This window comes from Archocentrus centrarchus, chromosome 10, assembly GCF_007364275.1.
Source record: "Archocentrus centrarchus isolate MPI-CPG fArcCen1 chromosome 10, fArcCen1, whole genome shotgun sequence".
Lineage (NCBI taxonomy): Eukaryota > Metazoa > Chordata > Actinopteri > Cichliformes > Cichlidae > Archocentrus > Archocentrus centrarchus.
The window spans coordinates 16159735-16180725 of NC_044355.1; the positions used below are offsets into that span (position 1 = coordinate 16159735).

At 39.9% G+C, this 20991-nt stretch overlaps 3 protein-coding genes across 20 annotated transcripts in view; 1 reads left to right on the top strand and 2 right to left on the bottom strand.

The window, feature by feature from the left end:
- LOC115786625 (protocadherin gamma-C5-like) overlaps positions 1-20991 on the bottom strand; it is a 365072-nt gene that overhangs the window by 200104 nt on the left and 143977 nt on the right. For 2 of the 18 annotated variants that reach the window (XM_030738923.1, XM_030738903.1), the window contains exon 1: positions 814-3210. The exons of the other annotated variants lie outside the window; for them this stretch is intronic. In XM_030738923.1, the coding sequence (XP_030594783.1) occupies positions 814-3195 (2382 nt within the window). In that variant the 5' untranslated portion in view covers positions 3196-3210. Of the gene's footprint in view, positions 1-813; positions 3211-20991 lie in introns of those variants that run through there. 18 annotated transcript variants of the gene reach the window in all.
- The window catches only part of LOC115787074 (protocadherin beta-16-like), a 28202-nt gene continuing 14017 nt past the window's right edge, over positions 6807-20991 (bottom strand). Inside the window, exon 2 of the mRNA XM_030739648.1 lies at positions 6807-8120. Within this exon, the coding sequence (XP_030595508.1) occupies positions 6807-8120 (1314 nt within the window). The remainder of the gene's footprint in view (positions 8121-20991) is intronic.
- On the top strand, positions 12161-20232 carry LOC115786632 (uncharacterized). Its single transcript, XM_030738928.1, has 12 exons — positions 12161-12328; positions 13099-13185; positions 13361-13725; positions 13885-14021; positions 14136-14229; positions 15268-15367; positions 15481-15738; positions 15862-16048; positions 16216-16342; positions 16763-16925; positions 17011-17138; positions 17297-20232. The coding sequence occupies exon 12, from the start codon at positions 17637-17639 to the stop codon at positions 20082-20084; it is 2448 nt and encodes an 815-aa protein (XP_030594788.1). The 5' UTR covers positions 12161-12328; positions 13099-13185; positions 13361-13725; positions 13885-14021; positions 14136-14229; positions 15268-15367; positions 15481-15738; positions 15862-16048; positions 16216-16342; positions 16763-16925; positions 17011-17138; positions 17297-17636; the 3' UTR covers positions 20085-20232.

Genomic DNA, 20991 nt, shown 5'->3' on the forward strand with positions numbered 1-20991 from the left:
CTCCTTCTCTCCCCTCATACACACACGATATAAAGAGAAATCCACATGCATACACAGCCCTCGGCCCTAACCCAATACTCCAGTTCCACTGACACAGATAGAGTGAGACACGAGCATCCATGAGTCAGACTTTATAAAAGAGCGTCACCAAGAGACTGAGAGAATAACTACAGCCGTTTTTAATATCACCTTGCACAAATGCCCAAAGTAAGTTCAGAGGTAGGCAACTAAACGTTAAAAAAACAAAAGCAAAATAGATAAATAAAATCATTATGATATAGAAACAGTAAAAGCAACATCTATATAATGTAATGCAGTCCTGTATGTTATCCGAGGATCTGATGTGGTCCCTGCTCATTAGGAAGTTACTTCCTGTTTCACAGAGCAAGTAGTTGTGACCTACAACCACTGAATTGGTTCTCTGTACATTAACCATATTCTTGTTCTCGCAGGAGTTATTTCTGCACAAAATGTCATGAGAGGTAAATCATGAAATGGAGAGCAGAAGTTATTGATGATCCTCCACACTGTAGGTATTACTTGATTCAAATTAATCCCTCTAGTGGCTGCTACAGATAAATTTACATCTAAACAACTAACAGAAGAAAAGATTTTTTCCAAAACTGATGACAGTCAGAGACAGTTAAATCAGCCAAACTACTCTAGTTCCTGTTGCTTAAGGAGCAGAACTGTCCAATAACAATAAGCATGACGATAATTTGTTATATATATATATATATATATATATATATATATATATATATATATATATAATTATATAATTATCAGTTTTAAAACGATGTGAACTCATACCTCGGAGCACTCTTCCAGGTCTCCAAACGCATCAGGAAAGTCTGATGGACTTTTATTCAGAGTCTGGTCAGCAGGCAGCGTGTTGTCATTGAATGATGTCACAAACTTAAAGTCACTGGTTCTAGAACCTGTTGTCAGGTACGCGTCATAATTGTAAGTGCTGCGTAAAGTTCCTGTGCCATCAACATCTGAGTAATTAGGAGGGAGATAACCGCTGGGGATGGCAACTGCTCCGTCAAACAACAGTCTGGGCTTTCGCCTGCGACAAAACCTCAAACCCAGGATGATGATGATGAAGGTCAGAAAAAAGGTGGACACAAACACCAAAGCGATGATCAGATAAGAGGTCAGTTTCGAGTTGCTGTCACTATAAGACAGATCTTTCAGTTCTGGCACCTCTGCCAAGTTGTCAGAAATCAGTAAATACATAGAACACGTTGCAGACAGCGAGGGCTGTCCGTTATCTTTTACTGACACTATCAGGTTCTGTTTCATGCTGTCAGATTCAGAAATGTCCCGCTGTGTCCTGATCTCTCCGCTGTGGAGACCAATAGTAAAAAGTCCCGGATCAGTGGATTTGACTATATGATAGGACAGCCAGGCGTTCTGTCCGGAGTCCGCGTCCACCGCTATCACTTTGGACACCAGAGAGCCTCCGTGTGCAGCTTTGGGGACCAGCTCGGTCATGAACGAGTTGCCCTCCAGGGAGGGGTACAGGATCTGAGGAGAGTTGTCATTCACATCCGAGATGAACACACTCACGGTCACGTTGCTGCTGAGAGGAGGAGAACCGTTGTCTCTGGCCATCACGTGGACTTTAAAACTCCTGAACTGTTCATAATCAAACGACCTCACAGCGTGGATCACGCCCGTGTCGCCGTTCACAGACAGATAGGAGGACACCGGAGCACCGTTCACCTCACCAGGTAACAGAGAATAAACAACTGTACCGTTTTGTCTCCAGTCGGGGTCTCGAGCAGTAACGGAACATAAAGTGGAGCCAGGTTTGTTATTTTCACTCACATATGCACTGTACGACTGTTCCTCAAACACAGGTGGGTTGTCGTTGATGTCAGCTACAGATAACTGAACAGTTTTAGAGGAGGACAGAGGTGGAGAGCCCTCGTCAGTGGCTGTGATTGTAATGTTGTAATCAGACACTAGTTCACGATCCAGTTGTCCTGTGGTCACCAGAGAATAATAGTTTTTAATTGAAGGAACCAACTTAAAGGGGACACCCTGCTGGATGGAGCAGCGGACCTGTCGATTGTTCTCAGAGTCTCTGTCCTGCACGTTAATGATGCCCACCTCTGTACCAGGTGGGGTGTCTTCTGCTATGGGATTGGTCAGCGACTTCAGATTAACTACAGGGGCGTTATCATTCACATCTGTGATAGAAATTATTACTTTACCGTAGGATGACAGCCCCAGCCCATCTTTTGCTCTAACGCGTATTTCAAATGTTGTGGTAGTTTCATAGTCAACAGGACCGATTACTCTTATATCACCTTCTTTACGATCAATACTAAAAATCTTCTTCACTTCTTCAGTAACATGTCCAAAGTCATACGTGACATCTCCATTGACTCCATCATCTGCATCAGTAGCGCTCACTGTAGCCACTACAGTATCTAAAGGAGAGTTTTCAGGCAGACTGGCTTTATAAACGGCCTGGCTGAACACTGGGGCGTTATCATTAGCATCGAGAACGGTGACGTGTATGACCACTGTGCCTGATCTCTGAGGAGATCCACCGTCCAAAGCAGTAAGGAGTAAATTCATTTCCTGATGCTTTTCACGATCAAGCTCCTTTTCCAGAACGAGCTCTATTGTGTTTCCAGTAACAGACAGAATAAAATTTTCATTCTTTTTAAGGTTGTACTGCTGAACTGAATTTTGTCCCACATCCGCATCGTGCGCTTCTTCTATCACAAACCGAGCCCCTCTTATTGCCGACTCTCGGATTTCTAAATGTGTTCGTTCTTCGTTGAATTGTGGTGCGTTATCATTAATATCTTGAATATGAAGGCTGATACGATGGAGCTCGAGCGGATTCTCCAGCACAAGCTCGTGTTTCAGGATGCACGAAGCCTTTTCTCCACAAAGCCCCTCGCGGTCAATCCTGTCTGCAACAATCAGCTCTCCGTTATTCAGATTTATGTCACAGTAACGTTTGTCGCTCTCGTCTGTGTCAATCCGGGCTCTCCTGCTGGACAGCGCGCCCGTTTCCATCCCGAGGTCCTTGGCTATATTTCCAATAACCGATCCTCGTTTCATCTCCTCTGAGAAAGAATAGCTCATGTCTCCATGAGCGACATGGGACAAGAGAAGGAGGAAATAAAACCCGGGCGAATGAAACAAGAATATTTTCCAGTCCATCATTAACGATGAGTTATTAAAATGCTGAATAATAACGAAAAATGGAACTGAACCCAATAACACGAAGCGCAACTGCAATTCTCGGACGGTTGTCCAAATCTAGACACAAGAACGCGAGAATGCCCGTCTACACCGATGACTAGAGGAAATCAAAACTCTTATGGATGGTGTATAGCGCCACCGTAAGTTAGGTTATGCATAAACACCTAAACAGTAACTATAAGCAAACTACAGTTTTAAGTACTAGATTTTTTTTTTATCTGAATATTTAAAAAAAAAAAAAAAAAGACAGACTTTTTGGGTAAAACGAATATTTGCAACTTCAGTTATTCTTGAAGTTCACATGAAGAGAAAAGACTCTTACAGTATGAATTAAACAGATTGTCATAAAAATGTTCAGTCTGTGATTGTCCTCATTTGTCTTCACAAAATACTGACATCTTTAATGTTATGTTTTGCTACCAAGAGTATCCAGACTTAAATGTGTGCTGTGGACTCTGTTTTTCACACAGTGATCACCTAGTCACACTGTCTCATATTCACCATAAAATACACACATGCAGGTGGTTTAGATAAATCAAATCAACTCCAGTACTGTAATCCAGGTGAGGCTATTGTGATTTTTTTTTTGTTTACATTCCACATGCGATGCTAATGTGCTATTCTGAATGAATATTTTCATACTGCACACTCTGAACCTAAATGTTCAGCCTTAAGTGTTTGTATAAGACCAGTGCAGAAATATGTTCATGTGCTTTTATTGTGCCGTTTCTCCTTTTAATCAGTGTTTAACACACAGTGGAAGTGGTTCTGACTTTTTTTTTCCTCTTTTCCTTTTTTCTTCCGCAAAGTCAGTGAATGCTTGCAACCCCCCCCCCCCCCCCCCCCAAAAAAAACAAAACAAAAACAAAAAAAAGTCTTGAACCAAGGTTTCTTTGCAGGTATTCTGGGAGCCAAACTGAGAGACATTCACTTTGGTTCCCCTGTTGTTCTAAACCCTTTTATATTAAGAGGGGGGGGGGGGGCACTTGTACAGGTAGTGACATACATAATTATATGCTGATACACCAAGCATAAACTCAAAATATTGTGAAAAAATAGATCATGCAAACTACTCTTTCACTGTAGATGAAATGATACTGTGCTGAGAGTCTGCAGGACCAAACTGTTTATTAAATACTGAACTTATTAAACTGAATATATGCTTTCATTCAAGAGCATCCCAAAAACTTTGAGGAGATACATGCTGTATTGTATTAAGGTTATTATAAAAAAAAATAGTAAAAACAATTAAACAAACAAACAAACAAACAAAAAAAGGCCACTGATATTTATAACATGTATTAAGTTTACTATGACAAACTTGCATATTATAGCAGATCTGAAAAAATAATGTGGTGATTAAAAGTGATTATAACACCTTACAGCACCACGTATAGTGAAGTATGGACTTAACCACACTTTGCACTACTTTGAAGCAATGAAAAAAACTTCCTCTCACTTATTGCCAACAGAGATGCATCATGCAATATGTCACTATGAACAGGACAACACATGTGCTCTGCATTCAGCACTTACTGTAAGAATGTAATAAAACAACCATACAAAGCAGCAAAGCTTGGACACAAATAGTGAAAACCAATCAGTTGAAACCAATGTAATCCAAGAAAAACAAAACAAAACAAAAAACAAAACACAAGAGCTATTACTAAAATCACTCTACAACAGAAAAGCGATGATCAGGTAAGAGGTCAGTTATGAATTGTTGTCATTATAAGAAAGATCCTTCAGTTCTGGCACCTCAGCCAAGTTATCAGAAATAACTAAATACATGAAACTATTACTAAAATCACTCTATAACAGAAAAGCTAGTTGGATTACTTGGGAAAACCCTTTCAGTGCATCAGTTACACATTTCTAAACTATCTTTGTGAAAAATCAGGCTCAGTTTTGATAAACAATGTGTCTCCTATTCTGGTCAAATCAAAAGTTGAGGAAAAAGTGTTACTGGATAGTAGTGCAAGAGAAAGCATGAATCTACTCAATGAAAATAGAGGTCTCTATAAAATCCTCATAATTAATATTATGAGTAAAATAAAGGTTATTTCTAAAGTGCATCGCTCAGTCAGAACAATCACTACAAAGATTACCACGAGACAGTCACAGCAGTGCAAACTGAAAAGCTTCAATTAACCTGTCTGAGTCATTTTAAAATCTCTTCCTCATAATCACAGCAGGCATGGAGACCCCAGTCAGCTGTCACAAAACTTAAAATAGAGCCCAAATACACATGCTTGTTAATGAAGCAGGCCTGTTAATAGAGTGTGATGGAATCTGGTGAAATATAAAGGACTACATACAGGTGGTACTATCTGCCCAAAGAAACAGAACTGGAAAACATTGGTATACCTGCTTTGATGCATTGAGTGAATATAAATGAGTCCAAAGCTATCATCATAAAACATGTTGCTAGTCCTTATGATCAAGATCAATTGCATTCCATCATATGCAAGTTAATTCTGTCCAAAGCAAAGAATATATAATGACAGCCAGTAGAAAACAGTAACAAAAAATGTCACAAAGTTATACAGTCTGACCCACAGTAGCATAAGGCTGTAGTTGTCAGAAGCAGGGAATACATGTGTAAGTGAACTGTGTTATAGGTGCTTTTTGTGTCCATATATATATATATATATATATATATATATATATATATATATATATATATATATATATATATATATATAAATTATGTGTAAGACTAGGAGGTAGACACATTTTGGCACATGACTCTTGTGCTGAAAATGAGACGTGATAGCAAGCAATCACTGGCTCACTGGTAACACTGTGTTAAAGATAAATATGTGCTTTAGCACTCAGAGAAACTTACAGTACAAGATACAGTTGACAGATGTAGAATTTTTCAAAGGTCAGCATCAAAATTATGCATTATTACACAACCTGTTGTGCTCCAAATAATCATAGGTGTATAGCTAAACATTTTACAAACACCAATAACAATGCAAATAAAAAAGTGCATGCATTTATATAGTGTTAAAATATGGTATTAGGCAAAAGGATAACATGGAATTTTGATTACACTATAGGAAAATTATGTTCCTATAAATGAAGGTTACTGTCACAAATTCAAATGAAAAATGAATGTAGTTTAAACTAGCTTAAAATATGAATAATTAAATAATAATAAAAAAAAACCTGTACCAGCCCAACGCAGATGCAGCACTATCCGTTACATAAATGAAAACATATCGTATAAGACTGCAAAATTACCCCCAAAATAGACTCAAACTCAAAGAATAACAAAAAGAAAAAAGAAAGTATGGTTACAAACTACATCTGCATAAATGAATGTTACCGAGAGAAAGAACTAGCGACAGAGTGGGTGAAGGGGGCAGAGAGAAAGTGAAACCCTCAGTAAAACTTTAAGGAACTTAAGGAAACTTGACATTTAATGAACTACTTCTACTACCTGTCACACAAGTAAATTAAGTACAGATGAAGCTGAAAGGAAAATGAGTAGTTGTTTTTCAGCTATTGAGTGAGCACAAGTTTACAAAATAACGTGATTATTGCAAAATTACTGACACGTAAATTCATACCTCGGAGTCCCCTTCAAATTCTTCAAACGCATCAGCAAAATCTGATGGGCTTTTCTTCAGAGTCTGGTCAGCAGGCAGCGTGTTGTCATTGTATGATGTCACAAAATTAAAGTCACTGGTTCTAGAACCCGTTGTCAGGTACGCGTCATAATTGTAAGTGCTGCGCAAAGTCCCTGTGCCGTCAATATCTGCGTAATTAGGAGGGAGATAACCGCTGGGGATGGCAACTGCTCCGTCAAACAACAGTCTGGGTTTTCTCCTGCGACAAAACCTCAAACCCAGGATGATGATGATGAACGTCAGAAAAAAGGTGGACACAGAAACCAGTGCGATGATCAGGTAAGAGGTCAGTTTCGAATTGCTGTCACTATAAGAAAGATCCTTCAGTTCTGGCACCTCAGCCAAGTTATCAGAAATAACTAAATACATGGAACAGGTGGCAGACAGAGAGGGCTGTCCGTTATCTTTCACAGAGACTATCAGGTTCTGTTTCATGCTGTCAGATTCAGAAATGTCCCGCTGTGTCCTGATCTCTCCGCTGTGGAGACCAATAGTAAAAAGTCCCGGATCAGTGGATTTGACTATATGATAGGACAGCCAGGCGTTCTGTCCGGAGTCCGCGTCCACCGCTATCACTTTGGACACTAGAGAGCCTCCGTGTGTAGCTTTGGGGACCAGCTCGGTCATGAACGAGTTGCCCTCCAGGGAGGGGTACAGGATCTGAGGAGAGTTGTCATTCACATCCGAGATGAACACACTCACGGTCACGTTGCTGCTGAGAGGAGGAGAACCGTTGTCTCTGGCCATCACGTAGACTTTGAAACTCCTGAACTGTTCATAATCAAACGACCTCACAGCGTGGACCACGCCCGTGTCGCCGTTCACAGACAGATAGGAGGACACCGGAGCACCGTTCACCTCACCAGGTAACAGAGAATAAATCACTGTACCGTTTTGTCTCCAGTCGGGGTCTCGAGCACTAACGGAACATAAAGTGGAGCCAGGTTTGTTATTTTCACTCACATATGCGCTGTACGACTGTTCCTCAAACACAGGTGGGTTGTCGTTGATGTCAGCTACAGATAAGTGAACAGTTTTAGAGGAGGACAGAGGTGGAGAGCCCTCGTCAGTGACTGTGATTGTAATGTTGTAATCAGACACTAGTTCACGATCCAGTTGTCCTGTGGTCACCAGAGAATAATAGTTTTTAATTGAGGGAACCAACTTAAAGGGGACACCCTGCTGGATGGAGCAGCGGACCTGTCGATTGTTCTCAGAGTCTCTGTCCTGCACGTTAATGATGCCCACCTCTGTACCAGGTGGGGTGTCTTCTGCTATGGGATTGCTCAAGGACTTCAGATTAACTACAGGGGCGTTATCATTCACATCTGTGATAGAAATCATTACTTTAGCGTAGGATGACAGCCCCAGCCCATCTTTTGCTCTAACGCGTATTTCAAATGTTGTGGAAGTTTCATAGTCAACAGGACCGATTACTCTTATATCACCTTCTTTACGATCAATACTAAAAATCTTCTTCACTTCTTCGTTAACATGCCCAAAGTCATACGTGACATCTCCATTGATTCCCTCATCTGCATCAGTAGCGCTCACGCTAACCACTACAGTATCCAAAACAGAGTTTTCAGGCAGACTGGCTTTATAAACGGCCTGGCTGAACACTGGGGCGTTATCATTAGCATCGAGGACGGTGACGTGTATGACCACTGTGCCTGATCTTTGAGGAGATCCACCGTCCAAAGCAGTAAGGACTAAATTCATTTCCTGATGCTTTTCACGATCAAGCTCCTTTTCCAGAACGAGCTCTATCGTGTTTCCAGTAACAGACAGAATAAAATTTTCATTCTTTTTAAGGTTGTACTGCTGAACTGAATTTTGTCCCACATCCGCATCGTGCGCTTCTTCTATCACAAACCGAGCCCCTCTGTCTGCCGACTCTCGGATTTCTAATTGAATTCGTTCTTCGTTGAATTGTGGTGCGTTATCATTAATATCTTGAATATGAAGGCTGATACGATGGAGCTCGAGCGGATTCTCCAGCACAAGCTCGTGTTTCAGGATGCACGAAGCCTTTTCTCCACAAAGCCCCTCGCGGTCAATCCTGTCTGCAACAATCAGCTCTCCGTTATTCAGATTTATGTCACAGTAACGTTTGTCGCTTCCGTCCGTGTCAATCCGGGCTCTCCTGCTGGACAATGCACCCGTTTCCATCCCGAGATCCTTGGCTATATTTCCAATAACCGATCCTCGTTTCATCTCCTCTGGGAAAGAAGAGCTTATGTCTGCATGAGCGACATGGGACCAGAGAAGAAGGAAAAAAACCCTGCGCGTTCGGAAAGCAGTTATTTTCGAATCCATCGTAAACGATGAGTTATTAAACTGTTGAATAACGACAAAGTGAGCTGAACCGCATTTCACGAATCACAACTGCAATTCTAGGGCGGTTGTGCTAATCTAGTCACAAGAACGCGAGAATGCCCGTTCACACCGATGAATAGAGGAAATCAAAATTCTTAAGGCTGGTGTATAGCGCCGCCGTGAGTTAGGCTATACATTAACACCTAAACGGTTACCGTAAGCAAACGACAATTTGAAGTACTTGGTTATTTTTTTTATCTGAATATAAAAAAATAACGGTTTGGAGAAAATGAATATTTGCAACTTCAGTTATCCATGAAGTTCAAATTAGGGCAGAAGACCGTCTCCTAGGGTAAATTATATAGATCGTTATAAATAAAGTACAGTGTATGAGCTGACAATGAACGACTGTCCTCATTTGTCTTCACAAAATCTAAAAATCTTTAATCTTGTGTTTTGTTACTAAGATGATCCAGACTTGACTGTGTGCTGTGAACTCTTCTCTTCACACAGTGATCAACCAGTCACACTACCACATATTCACCACTACACATACACACATGCAGGTGGTTTTGATAAAACCGAGTCAGGTGCTGTACTGCAGGTCACACTATTGTATGTGTTTTTCTTCTTCCAGTAGGAAATCATAATCTGCTACTCTGCATGACTATTTTCATACGCACTCTGGACCTAAAAGTTCAATCTCTGGAGTATGTACAGTATAAGACTAGTGTCAAAAAGTGTTTATGTGCTTTCAGGCTAAAGTTTCTCTTGCATCTACTATTGTCTTATTGATATTGTTGGGTTCTATCCTGTAATCGCTTTTACAATCATAGTGGTCACATGAATCAGCAGTCAGCTTCCAGTTATCTCAAAATAAAGATCAAATACACACTTGTTAATGAAACATGCCTGTTAATAAAGTGTGATGGAATGTGCTGAAATTTAAAGACCTACATACAGATGGTAACAGCACCCAAAAAGAAACAGCACTTGGTAACAATGGTACTCATGAGTTCAATTATTTAGTGTATATATTGACTTTTAAAATATCATTATTAACCAAACTGATAATTGCTTATGATTAAGATCATTTGCATTCCATCATAAGACAGTCACTTCTGTCCAAAGCAAAGGACATATAATGACAGCAAATAGGTTTAAAAAGGCATTAGCAAAAACTGTCACAAAGTTATTCAGTCTGACACACAGTAGCACAGTGATTCTCACTATTTTTTTCAAAAGAGCCATATTGACTGATCAAAGTCAAGGGGAGAGCCACAATATCACCCCAAGTCACTCAAATAAACTTTCTCTGCTCATCTTGTGAGCACCGTACGTTTTTACTCGAAACACCCATCACTGATGTGCTTGTCCCGTCTCCAACATCGTCGTGTGGATTTTTGTTTTCTTCTTCAAATTCCTGGGACCTATTCCAGAAAGCAGATTTTGCTAATAACTCTGAGTTTGTTAACCCTAAAATGAGGGAAACTCGGGTTTTCAGTTCCAGAAAGAGCTAACTCCAACTCTGAGTCAGTTACCATGGTAACAGACTCTGTGACCCTAACCTGGCAGGTTTTATCCAACAAACTCTGAGTGTCTCTCTGACTCCGCCCCTCCCGCTGCACCTGAACCACCTGTCTGACACTCCCAGTCATTTCCTCCTTCATAAAGTTGCTGCAAAGCAGTCAGAGGAGCGAATTCATCTGCAGACATTTATGTTTCTACAAGCACTGAAATCCCAGTTAGACGTTAGTTCGTTATTTTTGTACGTAACATGAAGCTTTTACAGTCGTTCGCTCGTCAACAGGCTGTAAGGACGGAGACAGCGATGATGTCACGGATTTATAATGAGCGCAGCTGTCAGACTGTCAGTCAGTTCCTCTGAAACATTTACTGTAGTTACTGTAGCATCACTGTTACATCACACTGATCTGGATGAAGCTGCTGACACAGAACACACTGTGGATGGAAAAATGTCCGGATCCTGGAGATGATGTGAATGAGTGAAGATGAGGCTGAAATATTTGAAGACTTGAAAACTGAACTTAATTGATTTAAAGTGACTTAAATGATGTCATTTTGAAGGTTACGTTGTCTGAAATTCAGAGTGTGAATTTCCACATATTTTCCACTGAAAATCACCAAAATCGCTGATCATAGGCTCTATAACGCATCCGCAAACCGTGCCCGAGTCCACCCGCGCAGCAAGAGGATCCAAATGGATCAGGATCACAGATTCAGACGCGATCAGGTCCAGATCCAGTTCAGGCTCCAGTTATTTTGCAGCTCATCCAGTCTGGATCTGTTCATAATGGCTTCATCTTCCCGACACGATCTGCATTCTTTAATTAAAATGCCTCATCCTCTCAAAATGTACTGAAATATTTAAAATGTATAAAGCTGAGACATTTGTCATAGCATGTTTGCCAGCTGTTCTTGAACGGGAAACTCACAGTTGCCGATCTCAGAGTTGATCAACTCAGAGTAGGTTTATAAACTCAGAGTTTGTTGAACATGCTTTCTGGAATAGGCCCCTGATCTTCACTATTTCTCATGTATGTTTTTTGTCTGTTTGATTATAGATTGCTCCATTTTGCGCAGTGACTATATTGCGCTAGCTAGCTTGTAGAATCACCGCTGCCGTGTAGCGCTCTGCTGTCCCGGTGTGTCTGCTGCAGCGTGCTGTTGGAAACAGTGTCTATGTTGCCAGTTTCCACAGTATCCCCCATTTGTCCTTTTTTTTTTTTTTTTTTTTTGTGCTAGGTAAATTAATAAATCGGCAATTGCCAGCGTTGTTTGGTTAAATAGCTAGTAGCTGCTCTGCTTCGTTTTCCGTTAGTCCCTATTTTATTCGAGTTGCTTCTGTTTAACACAGTTTGGTTAATTTTCAATTACAATTGAGTGGCATCTCATTGTGGGCGGGATCGTTGATATCAAGACAGCCCCATAGTCATGATTTGGTTTTTAGAGAAACAGCAGCATAGGCTGCTGCTCAGTTTATGGCTGTTACCAGACTCAAAGTGAATAAAGAGAGGCAGAGAAGGTTCTGGAGACTTCGGTGAAGCACCCTGATTAAGTACAGGAGAAAGAGCGGCAGACGGAAGGATAAAGATAAGAGAACGTGTGAGGTTAAGGTAATGCTAGCTTGGAATAATGGTGCTCATATTTTATACACAATAAGCCCAGCATAAAACTGTTTTAATGTTTGAAGATATTAGTGACTGAAATATGCTTTGACTAGTGACCGGCAGTCTTCTGACATCGCGACTCGGAACTGTTGCAGCAAGCAGCTGCTAATAGTCGAGCTAGCTTTGTAGTTGACTCATTGGACTGGGCGCGCGTGGTAATTTGCGCGCGCCCCCTCGTGCCTAGCGCAATGCTTCAACTATAAACCTTGCTAAATGGTTCCACTAATGCAGGGATCCTCAAATTCAGGCCTCGAGGGCCGTGTCCTGCAACTTTTAGATGTCTCTTTTTCAACACACCTGAGTCAAATATAGAAGTCATTAGCAGGACTCTGGAGAACCTGACTGCATACTGTGGAGGTGATTCAGGTGTGTTGAATCAGGGACACATCTAAAACCTGCAGGGCACCGGCCCTCGAGGCCTGAATTTGAGCATCCCTGCACTAATGGAAAAGCCAAAAAAGAAGCCAGGGACTTGGTTAACGTTTTTAGTAGGTGCTAATGAAAAAGGGTTTTAGTAACTGTCTAACCTTGATAAGAGTATCACGAAGTCAAATTACTTTGTGCCCAAGACATTAATGTGTAAAATTTAATCATTGTAGTCTATGTAAATGGTGTGATGTAAGCTTTATTTGTTGTAAAGCAGTTGGCACATGTGTTTCAAATTGACAGCATTCCAGTATTTAAGATGTTTGACATTAAGTTATTATGTGCTGCAGGAACCATGTTGATTAAAACAAGACTTGGAGATGAACAAAAATTTGTTCGACTAACAGAGCCGGATCTGAAGGAGTTTTTGATTGCAGGTAAGAAATTGGCATTAATCAAGCTTTAAACTGGAAGCTGAGGTGCTTGTAATGTTACTTCACACATTAATGATGTTTTTTTCAAAAGTAATGTTCCAGATTATATGAATATGTGAGGATTAGAGCAAATAACCTCATAATTGTGGTTTTCACAAGCATTTGTCTTTTTCTCTAGTATTTGTGAAGTTTGGTGTGCCAGCTGTAACTGAAGGTGTGAAGGTTGTTGACAGTTCTGGGACTGAGTTGGATGAGGATGTATTTGAGGATGTTGTTAAGGATCCCTCAGCTGGAGTTCTAACAATCAAATATGAAACTGGTTTGTTTCAGCTACATCTATAATCAATGTTAGTGTTTAATGAACTTAGTTCATTGTGGTTTTTCTTCCATCTGCTTCTCTTATGGTCAGAGTTTGTCTCCATGGTGGAATCTCCAGAGCTATCTGAACCATTATCCCATGGTTCGTCTGATTCTCAAGATACACTAATTCTTTCAGAGAGTCCTTCCGTGAAACGGCAGAGGCTGGACACAGAAGCCAAGCATGTAAGAATTAACTCAAAAACTTGAAAAAAAGTGTTGTGTTTTTTTTTTTTAAATTCCCAATTTGGAAACATAATGTCATGTTTTTTTTACTAACAATTACTGGTGTGTTTTTTGGGATGTATTTTTTAAAAGCTGAATTGTTTTGCTCCTTGTTTGAAGTTGGTGGAATCCATTCTGAACAACAAACCTGGTGGGGAACGCATAATAAAGGAATATAATCGAAGCAAGTGCCTTACAGATGAAACCAGAAGGAAAATGGTGAACATACTGGCAGCTGATTTGACAGAGAAGAATGGGTAATTTTTAAATAGTTTTTAGTTAGCTCAATGTAGTGCTTAGATTAAATTCAAATCTTTGTCAAATCTAGCGCATACCATGGATAATATACCTTGACCTTTTTATTCTTGCAGGACATCACCACCCAGAGAGGTTAAAGAAATGTACGCCAGAGGAATTGTGAACTTATTCCCCCACCTCAGCGATCCGTTCTCCAGGACTGGATATGTAAGTCACATGCTATAATAAGCTGTGTTACTGTTAAATGATGCATTGAGATTTCTTTTAATTTCTATCGGAGCATGTTTTTAACTGATGGAGTTGCTTTGTGCACATGTGTTTCCTTAAGTTGCAGTTGTTTAAGTATTGCTGAGATGATTTTTCACCTTTCAACTGTGTTTTATATAAACCTTTTAAAAATATAATGAATAAGGCTACAAACACTTGAAAACCATAAATCCAGTTTTGGACATTACCTGTGCAAAGATGTATGCAGCTGACTTAATTTAAAGCAAACTTATAGACATTTTAGTGTAGACATACTAAAGTGTTTAGTTTGCCACCATCTAGAAAAGTGGGGGTTCCTAGTGTTTTTTTTTTTTTGTTTTTTTTTCCCTTTCTTTTTTTAAAAACCTGATTTTAATCAAACAAAAAATCTCCTGTGCTTGACTCCAACTGGAGCAGATTAATTGCAACGTTTACATGCAAACACTTAACATTTTCATGAGTCTAATCAAAAATCTGTCATCAAATATTTGGAACTCTAAGGTACTCAAATGTGCTCGCCATGCCACAGCTCAAAACAATTTATTTTTGAGATCAGACAGACATTACAAGCTCTACAATAAATTGGAGTTTTCACCTTCAAGATGCCAGCCTCCTGGCACCACCTGCAATCCCTCCTTGACTGGGTTGCATCACTACCATAGTAATGTGACATGCAGGTTAGTGTTGATGTGGGTGCACATCTGGGTGTGGGTGCATGTTATGGTGTAACTCCTGGGTGGATGGGACAAGTTATATTTTTAGATTCTGAGATGTCTGCTCTCAGCAGATTTGCTGGTTGTGTCGGTCAAAGCCGTGTCATCTGCTCAGCCCGAGATGTGCAATGATGTCATTTCATTGGCATTTGCTTATTTTTGGATTCACCTGCTTGTAGTTTTAACTGTTTGGTTTGCATAGAAATGCATTTTATCAGCTTTTAGCTATGACTCTGATGTTTCTGTGGCTATTAAATATGTTTTTGTCATCCTTTCAACCCCCAAGGAGCATTATTATGATGGTGCATGCGGCACTGGGTACTTGGCCTGGAGGATAAAAACTATTCAGAGATCCACTGCTCGAGACAGACGATCATCATATGGAGGTAAACCATTAACAACACTTGAGGAAGATCTGAAGCTACGGGGATGGGGTGAATTTTTTATTTTTTTTTTTTATTTTTTTTTATTTTTTTAAGTATTTTCTTATATTGTATAGCATCATCTGAAGAAGCATCTTGTGAGCATGGGCTTGGAGGACCAGCTGCCAGATGGGAATCCCACTTTGTTCCAGAGACTGTCCTGAGTGAAGAAGAGTGTAAGGAAGCCATCGCACTGATTAAACATTCAGCCGATGAAGACACAATCAAGAAGAAGTTGAAGCTCATTTGACTTCCGACGCAACATGGTCCTCGACCCACAACAGTCGAGCAACGTACTATACGTCTTTCCACGTTTCAAAGATGTCAAAGGCTTGGTAATTATTTAAATGATTGTTTTGACAATTTCACAGTTGAGCAAAAATGATGTGTATTTTTGTGACATGAATACAATTAATCTGGCTGTGAAATGTTAAAGTCCTTCTTTATCCTCACCCTAGGTGGAGCAGGATTTTGTTCTGATGTTTGGAGAAGATGTCTCTGGCAAGTTTCTGGAGAAATGGACGACCACATTCAAGAGAAAGATCATCCAACAATGCAGAAAGCTTCCACCCACTAGTGAGCTAGAAGATCTTCTCCTGGCAGCTGATACTCCAGAGGATGGCACTGAAGTGGATGATGACATTGGTAAGTATGACTCTTTCCATATTCCATTGGGTGCAGTTATCATGTGAGCCTGGCTTTGTGATGCACACATAACAATTGTTAGAAAGACTAAGGGCTGCAGCCGACAGTTCGCGCATGCGCCCAGATAACACACGACGTACTCGGTACGTTCCCCTTTTCCTTTCAAGTGCAGACAGACAGGCGCCATTAGGAGCACTCATCGCCGACTCGCCAGACAATCCAGCCTCGCAGTGCCTGTGACTGCAGAGCTGCTCACCTTGTAGCAGATGCGAGATTGTGTGTCACTGATGATCCGTGAGTGTTTCCATTGTTAATGTTGATTGATGTATGCCGATGTAGCGCGGTTAGCGCTGGCGGCTAATGTTCGTGGCTAACGTTAGCGATTAGCGTTAGCACTTAGCTGTTTGCAGTATTAGAGGCTAAGCTAGCGATTTGTTGGCTGTGCCTGCTATATATTAATCCATTTGTGATTGTTTGCATTACTGTCAGCTGACTATATTAATGAGAGCGTTTATTGAGCACAATGTTATGCAGTGGAGCACTAATTCCTTTTCAACCCACTCATAGTTAAATGGATATGTCTGACCACAAACAGGATATCAATGACAATTTACTCTACCTGCATTATTGGTGTGTTATACAGTGTTTGATAATATATGTAGTGAATGTATGCATTAGCATTACAAACCAGTGTTCATCTTATTTCTCTCTTAGACCACAAGTTGCATCTGTGATCCCTACATGCTGAGCTCTGTGTATAGCCGTGCTGCATGATCCTTATTAAAGTTTCGCCAACATCCAGACTCTCGAGGTGTTCTTACCGACACACCGGGACGGTCCCATGATACTCCGGCCCAGCCCTTACAGTCCATAAACAGTCAGTCGTCTAAACAACAATTGAAAATGCAGAATAACCAAATTTTGCTGATGGTCAATTTAACATCAAATTTCTGTTGTCACAGGTTGGGACAGTGACCTCTCATCAATTTTGCTGCTGCTACACCTGATTCCCCCCTCTGCCATGGGTCGTAAGAGACCAGGGAAGGTGTCTGCTACCCAAGCAGAGAAGCATCTTGAGGTTTTCAAGAAGGTTTGTATTTGTTGCTAATTTTGTTTCACCGAGGTAGTTTCAGTTTTAGGGTAATGGTGACACACACCTAGTTAAATGATATACACCCATGAAAGCTGTTTTTGTGTAATATTACAGCTGTGGAATTGTAATGGTATTGGTGTTTTTTCTTTTCTCAGACAGGAACCAACATCCAAGAACATCTTGATGGCATCACGACAAGCACACAACCCTATCTCCTGGCTGTAGGACGAAGGAAGAAAGCAGTCCACCAGTTATTCATCATCCTTGACAAAAATGCCATTGCTTGCAGGTCAACCTCCTCTCTTGGTGCCTTTGACGAACTGTTTAAGGCACATTATGTATTTGCCACAATATACAACCCCATGCTGTGCAACATGTTTACATTCATCCAGACCACTGTGTACAACATAGATGTTGGCAAAGTGAAGGAGAGTCCTCATGTGGCAGAAATTTGGGCTAGGTTGCTTCACTAGTACTTGAACAGATCTGTTTGGCATGAAGTGTTTTGTTTGTGAAACAGAGTTAAGTTGCACAAATGCACTTGTTCGGCATATACGAGTAGTTCATGGTTATTTAGATGGAAAATATCTTCGCCTTAAATGTGCTGTGTCTGGATGTGGCCATGTGCTTGGAACGTTTTCTGCGTTTAGGAAACATTTAAACACCAAACACACCAACAATGTTGAGCAACAAATTAACAATGTCAATTCAAGCAGAGCAGATCTTGGTGATGTGGGAGAGCTGTTGACTGCTAATATAGAAGAGACAGCCACAACATCTACTCTGTTGAAGTCCAAGAGCAGCATTTTAGATATGTGTGCTACTGCTATTGCACAACTCAGAGCAGCTGGATTAAGTCAGTCTAATGTTAAGAGATTTGTGTCATCCATGGAAGAAGTGATTTTTGAGACTCACAGTCAGGCTATGTATATAGCTTTACAGTGCTTGTCTTCAGAGGATACAGAAAATAGGAACAAAGTAGAGCAATCATTCAAAACATTGGAAAATCCATTTGAAACTTTAAATTCTGAAGCAAAGTTAAACAAACATTTAAGAGAGAAACGGGGATTTGTTGAGCCTATTGAAAAAGTGCTTGGCACAAGATTTGACAGCAGAAGAAACAAAAGTACTGGGACACATGATCAAGTCATTGTAATTGATAAGTTTGCTTATATTCCTATTTTGGAAACCCTGAAGAATATTTTACAAAAAAAAGAACTTACAGACCTGTTCAAGCCCGGGTATATTCCCAAAGAAGGTGTATATGCAGACTTGAGGGATGCCACCTATTTTAAAGAAAGTCCCCTATTTTCTATTCAAAAAGATGCCCTTCAGATTCAGCTGTTTTATGACGACTTTGAAACTGCAAATGTTTTGGGATCTAAAAAGGGTTTACATAAATTAGGTGCTATATATTTTACTCTAAGAATTTTTAATCCAATTTTTAATTCATCTTTGATTAATATTCATTTATGTGCTCTATTCCATGCACAGGACATCAAACGATACAGCTTTAATTTGATACTTGAACCTCTTGTTAATGATCTGAAACTGCTTGAGACAGAGGGACTTCAAATTCCAATTTTTGAACATGCGATTCGTGGTACTGTTGTTCAGGTCACAGGGGACAATCTTGGTTTGCATGGTCTGTTTGGCTTTGTGGAGTCGTTTGGCGCTCGCTATTGCTGTCGTTTTTGTCTCCTTGAAAAACACATTTTTCAAACTGTATTCTGTGAAGATGACCCTGAAGTTGTTTTAAGAACGGTTGATGGGCATGCACAACACTGTCAGACTGTACAAGCAGATCCTAGGCTCCCTCATGTATATGGTGTGAAACACATTTGTCTGTTGAATTCACTTCAGTATTTTAACACAGCCAAAAACTTTTCTGTAGATATCATGCATGATATTCTAGAGGGGGTTGGTCAGTTTGAGGTGAAACTGATTCTAAAATACATTCATGGCCACTTCCTAAGTGCTGAACAAGTTGCTGGTAGAATACATGCATATGACTATGGTTTCAATCAGCAGCGAAACCGTCCACCTATGTCAACAGATAAGATGCTGGATGGAAGTAATGATTTGGGTTTAACAGCCATACAATCTTGGTGCTTGTTACGCAATATGCCTCTGCTATTTGGTGATTTGATTGAGACGGATGATAAACACTGGCATGTCCTACTTTTGCTTCTACATATTGTTAGCATTGTATTTTCACCAGTCTTGTCAGAAGGCATGACAGTGTACCTCAAACATTTAATCACTGAGCATCATCGGCTGTTCAAGCAATTATTTCCTGAAATAAATCTCTTGCCAAAGCATCACTTCATGATACATTATCCTCGTAGCATAAGGCACATTGGTCCAATTTTGCATACACGGTGCATGCGTTACGAAGCCAAACATAATTTCTTCAAGCAACAACTAAAAAGCTTTAAAAACATTACAAAAACATTGGCCAAAAAGCACCAAAGTTACATGGCAATGTATCATGAATCTTTTGGCAAGGAAAGATTAACTTTAGGTCCAGGAAAGATGGTGACACTTTATAAGTTAAAAGAGGGTGCAGCGATGGCTGCAAAATTTGGGATTGTTTTATCAACCAGTGTGTTTTCTGCCAAGTGGATAAAATACTATGGTACAGAGTACCGTCCTGACTTTATTATTTGTACTCAGGTAGTATGTGAGATGCCTGTATTTTGTAAGATCAAAACTATTGCTGTAAAAGATGACAGCGTTTTACTCTGTGGAAAATTGATGGAAACCATGTGTTTTGATAACCACTACCACGCCTTTAAGGTCAAGCTGCATTCACACAATGTTCTTAAAGTTTTGCACATAAATGATCTTTTCTACTTCAAACCATTTGATGTTCAAATGAAGTATGGTATGACAGATACCGCCTTATATGTGGTTCCATATTGCCATTTTATGCAGACCTAATGGTGTCCTTATAATGTTAACTGTTTGGACTTGAGATCAGTTGCTTGGCATGGCAAGCACACTTGAAACCATTTACCGCAAAAGCTTTAGTCAACTTAAAACCCTCCAACATAGTGGGAAGTACACCATATGTTACTGTAACATTACTAATAGTTGACAATGAATCTTTTAAAAGGTGATTTTGTTCAATAAAATACATTTAAATGAATTTCTGTGGTAACCTTATTTTACTCAATTGTACATTTTAAAAGCATTAAGTTATAATGGATTGATGCAATTTAACACTACAAAAGTGTAAAAATAGCACTACATATTTATGTGCAGTGTTAGAATTTGACTAGTTTTTTCACAGCAATAGAGTAAATAATCAACACAGAGTGCTAAATTAACACTCATAGGAGTTATGAGCCTACAGTGTTAACCTTTAATAACTCAATGCAGTGTTAAATAGCATGAGAATCAGAGTTGATTTGTCACCACAGTGGAGTAACTTATTAACTCTGCTTAGAATCATATTTACACTCAGTTATTTGACTTGTAGTGTTAAGTTTTATTAACACTGTACAGTGTTAGTCAGTGTTAATTTTTAACTCTAATTTGAGTTAAATTGTACTCTGAAAATGTAACACTATGGAAAGAGTTAAATTGACACCAATTCCGATAAGGACTAAATAGACTCGGACGGGGTGTTTAACTCTAAGTGTTGATTTAACACTGCAAAATTTACTGTGTACAAGAACTTAAGTTCAGCAGAACTGCACTCTGCAGGCTGTCCGTACACTAAAAGACACATAATAACTCTTCACATTAGTTCAGAACTTGTGCTAACAAAGCATTCATTCACACTGACAGTATTCTGCACATTCATTCATCTAGTATTGCGGCAGGCTGCTGGTGGTTATTTTTT